The 12,101-nt window shown below is 42.9% G+C and overlaps 1 protein-coding gene across 1 annotated transcript in view; it reads left to right on the forward strand.

The window, feature by feature from the left end:
- Positions 1-8,492: 8,492 nt before the first annotated feature.
- LYRM4 (LYR motif containing 4) overlaps positions 8,493-12,101 on the forward strand; it is a 119,193-nt gene continuing 115,584 nt past the window's right edge. Inside the window, exon 1 of the mRNA XM_024738617.1 lies at positions 8,493-8,607. Coding sequence (XP_024594385.1) covers positions 8,522-8,607 — 86 coding nt within the window. The 5' untranslated portion in view covers positions 8,493-8,521. The remainder of the gene's footprint in view (positions 8,608-12,101) is intronic.

Below are 12,101 nucleotides of genomic sequence, written 5' to 3' on the forward strand. Positions count from 1 at the left end.
CCCCTGGAAATGCAGCTAGGGGCCACGCAGCGGGCACCACCGCCTCGTCACTGCCCCATACACAGCGCACGAAGGAGACTGAACACACCCACTCGGGCCTTTGAAGCCTCTGCCCTGCAACTCACTTGCGCCATTCACACACCTCGTCATTCTCCCGGCTTCTCCTCTTCCTGTCACCTTTGCAACCAGAGTGGCCGTGCCCCTCACAGCCCAGGCTCCTGTCCAGGGGCTGCACAAGGTCTGCAGGACGCACGCCCGGGGCCTCTGCACACAGCCCTCTGGTGCACCCAAGGCAGCTGAAGACAGCATCCCTTCTCCTCTGGTCCAGCGGGAGCCAAGCCACCGAGGAAGCCCCTTCCCACCCTCTTTACTTCAGGGACAGAAAAACAGAACCTCTACTGCTGCAAAGAGCTGAAATGCTGGGATTGAAAAAAAAAAAGGCTGCACTCTCGCACCAAATTAATTAAGAGTCAAATGTGGAAATCATGCTTATCACGTCAGGTTTTGATTTTTCAGTCTTAATGAAGAAAAGGCCAATGCTAATAAACAGAAAACCCCGGTGAGGTGGAACAGTTATGAAAGACAGTGTTAAGGAAGGTACTTTAAGTCCACACATGCCATAGCATCCACTGGTAGAGACATTTCTGCCCAAACATATTTCAGTAACTAAGTATGCCATTAACATTTTGGGTAAAATCTTATAGAAACACTTCATTTTCCTACATTTTGCAGAAAGCATAAGCTTCAGATGTTAGAATACCATGTGAATGTAACACAAAAAAGGAAACAAACAAACAAAAACCCACTGAAACCCACAAACCTGGCAGACCTAGTTCACTCAGGACACCACCACCACACCCTCCCTGCACACTCTCTTTTTCCAGAAAACCAAAGCAGAGTGTCTTAGGGTTAGGGTTAGGGTTAGCTGCTCTAACAAAAATACCACAGACCTGGTGGCTTATAAGCAACAAATATTTATTTCACAGTTCTGGAGGCTGGGAAGTCCAAGATCAAGCCGCCGGCAGATTTGGTGCCAGGTAAGAGCACACTTCCTGGATCTCAAGACTGTGTCCTCACATAGTGAGGGGTGAGGGAGCCCTCTGCGGTCCCTTTTATAAGGACATTAATCCCATCCTGGGGGCTCCACCCTCATGACCTGACCAACTCCCAAAGGCCAACCCAACACATCCCACTGGGGGTTAGGATCTCAACATACTTATCGGAGCTGGTGGGGAATGGGGGAATGGGGGAATGGGGTGGGGAGGACTACAGCCATTCAGCTTACGGCACAAGTAATGAGAATATGTTCTTAATCTTGGAAATGTCCCTAGAAGTAAGGAGAGCACAGCCTATTTCAGTTCCGATTTGGACAGAAGAGAGGAGTTAAGTAGGAAAAAGCAATCTGGTCACAGGTCACACACCTGGGGCAGAGGCTGGCTGAACTCTGACCTTCCAGGGCTATGTTCATTACTTCACCCATTTCAGGATCATACTGCAATCGTTGAAAAAGGTCAGTAATCGAGGGTTGCTTATTTGAAGTTATAATTTAATTACAGATAAAGTGTAACTTTAGAGAAAATATTTGTAAAGAGTAGGCTTCTAGTCCAAATGGAGAGAGACATAAGATACCAACTCACAAGTACCCACTCTGCTCAACTTCCCTCATTTACTCTGTGGAGCGATCCACAGTGGGCTGGGCACAAGGACAGTCCTTAAAGTGAAGGGTGGAAACTGACAATGTGATGTTGGGATTTTACTGAAAAAAATATTTAAATAACGCTGAGCAAGGGAAAAATGCCTTTCTTCCATATTACAAGTAAATTACGATATATAAATATTTAATTTTTAAAAGCCCATAAATATCTTTCAAATCTTAAACACATTCACTTCTAAACATGGGATGTCTGATAATATGCCATTACAGAAAAACAAATTTTAGCTTTGGTGTTGCTAGCACCCTTTACACCTTAGAGAGGTTATTTGGGAAATCATCTGACTTTAAGAACAAATGTTTAAGGCATCTGGGAGTTAGTGGTCCTTAACTTTAGCAAGTTTTACTGCATCTTCTTTGCTTCTGAGCTGGTATCTTTCTGGTAAATAAAAAAAATGTTTGTTGTAACTAAAAATAAAAAGTACCTACAGCCACCCATTTGGAACTGGTACCCATTTCTCTTTTCCTCAGAAGTGTAATTGCAAAGTACAGTCTCCTGGCTTTCTCCTTCCCCCGCGGTATTCCGAGGGTGATTCGGGAGTATAGTGAGCCTGCATCTGAGAAGCACAGGGCATTTTACTTGAAGATACAACTATGACACGTATTTGTCCCTGTGTTACTTGATGTATAGACAGGAATAGGTGGGCAGAGAGAGCCTTCCGGGTGCTCCCAGCCCACGGGGAGCCTGGACAAAGGGACATCTCCTGTCTCCTGCTCCTGATGAGGAAGCCTTTCCCCTCCACCAGCCCATCACTCCCATAACGCTGGGCCTGCCTGCCCTGCTTTAAACCTCCTGAGCACAGCCTGTTTGGTCTTTCATGTGCCTTTGTTTTAATATTTGTACACATAGGCCTGTGCTCATCTAAGGGGATAAAATCAGTTTGATCTAGGGAGCAACTTGAATTCTGGAACACCTTACAAGAAATGAAACTGATTTGCAAATATTCACCAAGCACTTAGCAGAGGTGCCAGGGAACAAAAAAGAGTTAGCAAGAAGTCTCTGCCCTCCAAAATTTCAGGAGGCCAGCTTTGCAAGATTCCAAAAAGCCTTATGGGCATGACTGTGCCTTCACCAGTCACTCATCTTGGTGGCAGCACTGGGGCCAGAGGTTCTCAGTCATGGCTGAACATCAGAATGACCTGGGGAGCTACTCAGAGGTTTTTACTTGACAGCTGTGGGAGGGGTCCTGACATCAGCAGTGAGTCTGACATGCACCCCGGATCAAGAGCCACCACTCTGGACTGACAGCTCGCAAATTCCCACCGCTGCTAAGGCCACAGGTTCTCAAACTGTCAGGGTTGTTCAACTCGGCCTTGAATTTCATGAAATATCTAGCGTCCTACCCATATATATATATATATTTTTTTTGCTTTATGCTCCAAAAGATGACTTGTGTCATCTGAACTTCAACTAGCATATAACCCTGAGGGAAGCTATAAGCACCTTTAGATCATCATTTTAAAAATTATTTCAATCTCCTCCACAAAATCACTTTTTTAAAAAAAAATTTATTTATTTATGTGGCTGTGTCAGGTCTTAGTTGCGGCATGTGGGATCTTTTGTTGCAGCACGTGGGCTCTGTAGTTGAAGCACACGGATTCTACAGCGCAAGGGCTTAGTTGCCCCGCAGCATGTGGGATCTTAGTTCCCCGACCAGGGATCTAACCTGTGTCCCCTGCATTAGAAGGCGGATTCTTAACCACCAGACCACCAGGGAAGTCCCCAAAATCACTTTTATTACAAGTACTTCTTCATATGAAAATCTCATGCTTAATGAATTACAAAATGTTATTTTTCATTCAAAATCATCATTCAAAATGTTATTTGATAAACATACTAGTTTGCAAAAAATAAGAAGAAATACTGGCTCTTTTCAAAGGACTCTCCTGAAATTATCTTCACATCTTCCACAGAATGTTTTGCTAAGGCCAGTTCTGATAAGATATATATTCAGGCCTTTGTATATGCAAAATTCGATTTTGATTTATAGATTTACTGTTAGGGTTTGAAAGAATAAGGCACATATGTCACAAGAAGATGGGCTGGATGGGGCAGGGAAAAGTCTTGGTGGAGGGTCAGCTGTCTCGTATTTCAAGATCAGGGACAGAATCAATGCTAAAAACTGCTTAAGGGGGGAAACGTTCAAGTACAGGATTTATTTTCCCTTAAGACGAGGTTCTCCCTCCTGTAAAAGCGGCGGACGAGGCGAACTTTGCACACACCCGGCCCATGTTCATCTGAGTCGTTCCTGGAACACCGGGATGTGGGGACGGGAGGTGTTCTTCCTGAAGGTAGTCACATCGTCCTGCTAAATGAGGGCAGTTCTGGGAAGAACCGGCAATGGGTCACGTGCATAGGGGCAGAAACATGGCTGGACCTTCTGTATTCCAGTCAGCTGTCTGACTCGGGCCGATGGCAGTCTCCATCCTGATGGCGCCTGATGGTGCCCTGAAACCCCTGACACTTTTTAAAGACATTACTGCTGGGCCCCCAACCCAGAGCTTACGACTGCCTTGATGTGAGTGGAACGAGAACACTGGTATTTGTGAAAGGTTCTCGGGTGTGTGCTGTGAGGCCAGGGTAGAGGACCAGTGGGCTAATGAAATCAGTTCTCCATCTAGCAGCTACTGTGACCTGGGAACAACTAAAGGGACACAAGTTCAGCTGAAAACAGATCTGACCTCTTAGCCTAGTCTCTCTCCTAGACACAGGTAGGAGGGGAAGGCAGCTTTTGAGAGAGATGAGCTTGAACTTACAGACAGGCAGACAGAAGGCAAAGAACTAGTTTGTTTAAAAAAAAATTCCTATAAGTGACATCTGATACACTTCATACAAACTCAGTTGTCAATTTTACTGCTGTTTCCCACAAGTAAGGCAATACTTAGTCTCCAAAGAACGGAGCTCCAATATCTGGTTACTTTCTAAAATTCTCAAGGAAAAGATTTTAAGTATATTTGAAAAGAGCTTCTACAAAAATGTGGATCTCTCACATACACATGAGTAGACAACCTAAAAAAGGCACTAAGTCTTTTCCAAGAGATGTTAATAGAAAAAAATGTAAATTTATCTTAAAAGACTAGAAAGCTAGTATAAAAATCAACATTTGAGATTCTCTGAATATTTGTAATATTTCCTATATAAAGAAGTTAGCTTTGGAAATAAGTGAGAATCTAAATTAAAATTCAAATATGACTAAAATTTACCCATGTTATCCAAGAAAACTTAATAAACTTCAAACTCCTGAAGCTGGCTCTGAAGACCCTCTGTGAAGCAGCGCAGCATCACAGCCAGTACCACAGCTAGACAGAACACACCCCAGGCCCATGCCCACCCCCTCGGATTCCTACCCGTACAACTGGCTAAATAACCTAACCTCTCAGGTCCCTTCTTTAACGGGGGTAAGAGCTGTCCTATCATCTGTCCACTGAGATCTTATAACCTAGAAAAAATGGACAGGTTTCTAGAAACATACAGCCCACCAAAACTGAATCAAGAAGAAATAGACAATTTGAATTGACGGATCACTAGAAGTGAAATAGAACCCGTAATTAAAAAAAAAACTCCCTGCAAAGAAAAGGACCAAATGGCTTCACTGGAGAATTCTACCACACATACAAAGAAGAACTTATACCCATCCTTCTCAAACTCTTCCACAAGACTGAAGAGGAGGGAACACTCCCAAAGTCATTCTATGAAGCCACCATCACCCTGAAACCAAAACCAGACAGACACTATCAAAAAAAAAATTACAGGCCAATATCTTTGATGAATATAGATGCAAAACTCCTCAACAAAATACTAGTAAACCAAATCCAACAATATACAAAATGGATCATACACCACAAGCAAGTTGGATTCATCCCAAGGTCACAAGGATGGTTCAACATATGCAAATCAATGTGTTACACCACGTCAACAGAAGAAAAGACAAACACCACGTGAGCATCTCAACAGATGCAGAAAAAGCATTTGATACAATTCAACATCCATTCAAATACCCCCCAAAGTGCGTATACAGGGAACATATCTCAACATAATAAACTACTAACTCTTGGAAGACAGGATCAGTATTCGATGTGTAGCCCTCACGTAACCGCAGGAACTGGGACTTGAACCACCAGCTGGTCAACTACTTGTTGAATATGCAGACGTACAGAACCAGGATTTCAGCACTGCTAAAATAGAGGATTCCAAAAATAGGCTTTTAAATAAAAGTCTACCAACACCTGAAAACCTAATCTGTATTTCAATAGCTCAGATGATAAGTTCTACTTCACTTGTATGAACTAGCCAATGCATCAAAGAAAAAAAATGACTTATCCCCAGAACAGAGAAAACATCATTAAAATAAGCCAGGTAGGGACTTCCCTGGTGGTCCAGTGGGTAAAGCTCTGTGATCCCAATGCAGGGGGCCTGGGTTCGATCCCTGGTCGGGGAACTAGATCCCGCATCCATGCTGCAACTAAGAGTTTGCATGCCACAACTAAGGATCCCGCATGTCACAACTAAGACCCGGCACAGAAAATAAATAAATATTTTAAAAATAAATAAATAAAATTTAAAAAAATAATAAAGCAGGTACAGGGCTAATTACGTCTGCTCATCGATGGTCCCTCTCCCCACCACACAGCATTCCCTGAATGGATCCTGCGCCCTCGTGCCTCCCTGCTTTGAATGTACACTACAACCTGTAACTCAACACATTCTCCATGTTCGCCCTCTGGCTCTTACTACTCATTGTGGAAATACCTTCTCTGATGGAATGCTTTCCCTTAAGATCAAAGTCCTAGTTGAATGTCCCTCCTCTGTACTCCCCTAACACTTCGTAATATTACCCCTATCATAGCACCTGTCAAAAATAAATTGTTACTTTGCTTACCTAGTTCACACTGTAACGCCACCATGTTGTATAACGTATGGCTCTTAGGAAGCGTTCACTGAGTGCTGAAGGAATGAATGAGGAAAGGGCCTTCAGTTCCCTGTTCATCTCTGAAAATGAGGGAGCTGATGTACAAAGTCTCTTCCAGCTTCCTATTCTATTAGTGTGAAGGACTGATAAAACCAAATGACGATTATGTGTAATAAAGACTTAGATCCACATTTGGAGTCGAATAACTTCTAAATCGTAACATCACAAGTTGCTCACCTATGCAAGATTTCCTTTGCACATCGTTTTAATATTTAAGCTGCAAGACAATAAATTGCTGTTATACTGCTTGTTATAGTTGGAGAAATTTCTCTTCAAAAATCATTCAGTGCTCAACAGCAATCCTAATTTTAATATAAGGTAATGCATGATTTTACATAATGAACTATAGGAATTTCATAACTATGGATAGGTGGATATTAAAGAAATTTTTGCATTTTGAGGCCTAAATGGTAGTAAGTGGGTTATGGCTAGTTTATAGTCGTTATGTAAGAAAATACTCTGCCCAGAACAGAATGCATATTAAAGGACATATGAGTAAGGTCTATCCTCAGCTTCTGGCCCAATCCCACTTTCAACTTCAAATAGAGCTTTTCTTGAAAATAGTCATTGCTGCAATGAAGAAATTAAAAAATGGAGATTTAGCTTTGGAATGTGATTTTTTATTAGGCTTTTAAGGCAATGTTATCCAACATACTGGCAAATTATTTCAAGTAAAATAATAAAAGTATTTTTTTGTGAGGACTTAGCTTAGAATCAACTGGGAAGCTACCATTTCTCTAACCTCAGCTATTCCTTGTACTAACAGATGCCTACACTACCCAAACAAACTAAACTTTCAATATTTATTTGGAAAGTTTTATTTGATTACAACAAAGTTAAAATCATTTAGATATGTTAATTGTATACATTAATGATTAAATTGCTTGATAATTAGACAAACAACTGTATATCATAATTATTCCAACTTCATTTTCTAGATGAAAGCAAAATATAATAAAATAATGCAATCCCCACTGTTTTTAAACAAGCCAAAATAATTCTGTTTTTTCTTCTAACTTTGATAGCTTTCTCTGTAACTTGCGTTAACGCTGCAGTTTTCCTAGGTGCCACACACCTAATTTACATCATCTGCATTCAACCGTGTTTCATATTAAGAGAAAATAGTTCTGCATCTTTTTCTGTAATAATGTACAAGACCCTTGGTCTTGAGTCCTTTGAGTAATACCAAAGGATAAACTCAAAATATTAAAAACCCTTTCAATAAACCTGAAGCAAGATTTGCCCAATGACCTGATCACCCTGCAGGAGTAACGTAAGTTTGGCTACTCTGTAAAAAGCCTTATTTGAGACTTATAGATGTATGAGACGTTAACAAAAATCGAACAGGAAACGTAAAAGGATTTTAATAAAAGTATTTTGTCTTTCATGCCTTTAAAAAAAATACCACTGCATTACAACAGATAACAGATATAACAAGCACATGTGGATGCAAGGACGCCAGGTTACAAGTACGCTAAAGTGCAGTAAGGTCAGAGAAGTGTCTCCTGCCCTTAAAGTTCCTGAAAATACGAGGTTGCTTTGGCATAAAACAAGTTATCACTTCAAAACGAGACAAACTTAAAGAAAGGAAAGAAACATAACCAAAACTCAATGGTTGGAAAAGAGATGGATGTGAACGTCCACTTGTTTCTTACGTATAAAGTTACCCCTCGCAGTGTTTTGGAGGAGAAAACGCTGGCTCTTCCCAACGTTGGTTACATACACAAAGATTCCAAAGACAAGACAAGTGCTTTGCACACAAAGTAACTAGAACCAGCTCAGGCTTCCCCGCGCCGGGTCCTACACGGAGAGGACCCCCCTGGGTTTTTTTCGTTCCAAGATGGCAGCCTCCAGCCGCGCACAGGTGCTGGATTTGTACCGGGCGATGCTGAGGGAGAGCAAGCCCTTCTCCGCCTACAACTACACGTGAGCGGCCCGGGAGGTGCCGGCGCGGGTGCGGCCGGGGTACAGGAGCCCCTGCCCCGCGCGGCCGCCTGGGCGCCCAGAGGGGAGGCTCCCTGCCGGCCGGCGTGGCCCGCGGACCCTCGGGGGGCAGCCGGGGGATGGCCCTTCGCGGGCGGGAGAAGACGTTCGCGTCTGGTGATGTGTCCCCAAGTGGGACGCTCTGCGCCGGGAGCTCCAGGAGGTTCTGCTTCGGGAACGCGGTTAGTGGTGTCTCTGCCTTTAAGCTGGATGCCAAGGTTCAGGTTCTCAAGCCAGGACTAGTTTGTTGCATTTATAAGAACTTTCCGTAGAATCGGAAGACTTGACCGTGGAAGTGACCCGTCAGTAGCACTTGTCCACAGCTGAAGGCTCTATTTAGCCATTCCGTTCATTTCAGAGGTGTCTTAATTAGCCTTTTTGGTTGCCAGGATCCGTTCTACTTGTGGCATCGGTGGTGGGGCGGGGTTTGTGAGGAGGAGACGCAGGTTAAGGTCAAGGAAAAAAAGGGCTCGCCAGCTTCCAGGAGCTGAAACGTTTATCCTGGCCTCACCAGATGGGGATCCAGCTTTTAGGATCTTAGCAGCAGGAGAATGAGAATCTAAACTCTTATGTCCTTAATGTACCGCCCAGCTTTTCCACGCCTGCCCCATTCTCATGTTTGATCTTGAGTCCCTTATCCTTACTCTTAATACGTCTTTTGTCTACTTCAGAGCATCTGCGTTCTTTTCTGCTTCCTTATAACTCATCATGAATGTATGTACTTTATGGATTTTCTCTGTGCATCCTTGTGGATTGGGTGTCTTCTCCTAACTACCTGATCCTCTGAGTTTGAGCCATATTCCCAAAGCAAGAATATGGTAAGGCCAGCTCATCACTTCACACCAGGTCTCACCTTCCATGATTGACAAGCCTGTGGATTGGGTTTCCTAGGAGCAGAGTCTGCGACCTGTGGAACAGACCTGGTTGGGTAGCTGCCCTCACACTGGGTGAATGAACAGGTAGGCCCTATGATGGGTAGACCCAGTGCAGGGTTGGTTATCAGACACTAAACCTCTCAAGCAGTGACTTTCTAATTTTTAGATACCTGCATAGAAAAGGTACTCATCCTGTAAATTTGAGAACGTCTGGGTCACACCAGTGAAGTCATATCCAACTGGTCAGTAGTTAAAAAAAAAAAAAAAATTTCTGGGAGTGCATTGTTTCACTTAATGACTTTGGCTTTGGAAGCTGAAGTTTGTAAACAGCAGGTATACTGGTGGAATTTTAAACCAAAAATTAACCAAGTACTTACTACCAACAATTTAACCAAGTCTGTTGAAAGAGCCCACAAAATACGCTTGTGAGTAAGTGGAAACCAATCATTTTCACCACGGTCTGGAAGACAAATTTTGTCGTTTAAATTTACTGAAAATAAACAAGAACTGCAGATAAGTCACTCAGGGCTGTACCCTGTGGGCAGGAAGTAGAAATTACATGGTAACATATTTAGAAAATAATGGTTCAGATTATGCTTTGAGTAATCGTTTTGAGTTAAATTTATTATCCACAAATAAATGTATTATCCAAAGGAATCTGGTAATCACTTTACACTGTTTGCTGAAATCATGGCCCTTAAAACCTGAGATTTCCCACTATTATCTCCTCAGATAATAAACTGTTACAAAATATGTCCTTCTTTTGTATTAAGCTGTGTTTTGTGGATTCCAAGGATACCCCCTCCCTCTTTACTTCTCTTTGTCTGGTATGCCCGCTAATCACCTCTGTCTTGAGTTCCTCTGCTTCTTTTGAGATTCATCTCAGTGTAACCTTTGGAAGGTTTTCCTCATTCTCTTTCTTCTCCATTCCCCACTCCCATTCAGACAGGTCCTATTACTACATATTCTTTTACTTCGGTGCTCCCAAACACTCCCAAAACTACTTTGCCCAGTGCCATAGCAGTCCCTGAAGATGGAAAGATGAGTTCGCTGGGCTCAGCAAGGCACCTACCACCAGTGGCTTTTTTACGAGCCTCTGGGGGACACAGTTGTAGAGCCATTGTCACAAACTGTGGCAAGTGCCATGACACATGCACAGGGTGTTGAATCAAGACGCTTCCCAGAAGATAGCGCTGGATCAAAGGCATGAAGCAGTGTGATCTTCTGGTGTGCTCGGTGATGTCATAGAATAGAATTCTGCTGGAGAGTTAAGTGTGATTTGGGGGTGACAGAAGGCAAGCCTGAACCGTGATAAGGAACCTGGACATTATTCTTAGCTAACAGGCAGCCGGTGAAGAGCTTTAAGCCATAAAGTGACATGGCCAGACTCGCCTTTTACCAGACCACTCAGGCAGCAAGGTGGAAGATGTTTGTGAGGGCCGGATACAAGGACCCCAAATGCGAGTTGATTAGGGCAGTGCCGAGGAGAGATTAGGGCCCTAGGGGGGGCAGGAATAGTGGAAGAGAGAGGAAAAGATACATTTGATCAATAATTAGAAGGTAAAATTGTTAGATTTCAATGAATGATTGGATTCAGGAGTAAAGAAGAGAATCCAAGCAGAGTCTAAAATGATGTCTAGGTTACTAGGTAAACTGAGGCACAGAGGTTAAATGTGAAAGTTGCACGATTAACTGACTTAGGAAATACAGAAGTACCTGGTCTTGTGGAGAGAAGAGTTTTCAGTTCATTTTTGGAGCATCTTGAGAGAATGTCAGCTGGGGTCCCCAGCAGAGGCAGTTATTCACATGAGACTAAAGCTCAGAAGAGCAATCAAGCCTGGAGTTGTCATCACCACGCACTTGCTGTGTGACCCTGGGCAAGTCACGTCATCTCTCTGCTCTTCAGTTTCTTAATCTGTAACGTGGAGGTGATTTATCTGTCTCATGGGGGATGAGGTTTAAGTGAGTGCATACGTATGAAATGCTTCGAGTTGTGCCTGGCGCGGTAGCACCAAATAAGTAGAATCCTTATCATACGTGAAATTAAAATCTTAATATTTGGTAAAATTTCCAGGAAGAGTATTTAGGGTAGTGGTTCTCAGCCAGGGCCAGTTTTATTTGACCGTGTCTGGAGACATTTTTGGTTGTCACAATTTTGGTGGAAGGATGCCCCTGGCCTCTAGTAGTTAGAGGCCAGGGATTTCACCAAGCTCAGGACAGTCCCCCATAGAAAGAGTTTTCTGGCCCCAAGTGTCAGTCATGCCAAGATTGAGAAATCCTAGTTTATGGTGAGAAAATTAGTGCGCTTAAGATGCTGTTGTAGAGAACATCAAAATTTGAGGTGTTGGCTGAAGAAGAAGAGGCCCTGAAGGAGGCCAGGAAGACGCAGTCCAAGTACGTGGTTCTCACTGTATTGGTCTCAGGATCCTTTTGAATTCTTACATGTGACTGAGAGCCCCAAAAGCCTTGTTTACGTGAGGCATAGTTATCAATATTTTTCATATTAGAAGTTAAAACTAAAACATTTTAAAGCACCTTTTTTTTTTTTTTTTTTTTTTTTTT

The sequence above is a fragment of the Neophocaena asiaeorientalis genome, unplaced genomic scaffold, assembly GCF_003031525.2.
Source record: "Neophocaena asiaeorientalis asiaeorientalis breed wild unplaced genomic scaffold, Neophocaena_asiaeorientalis_V1.1 scaffold307, whole genome shotgun sequence".
Taxonomy (NCBI): Eukaryota; Metazoa; Chordata; class Mammalia; order Artiodactyla; family Phocoenidae; genus Neophocaena; species Neophocaena asiaeorientalis.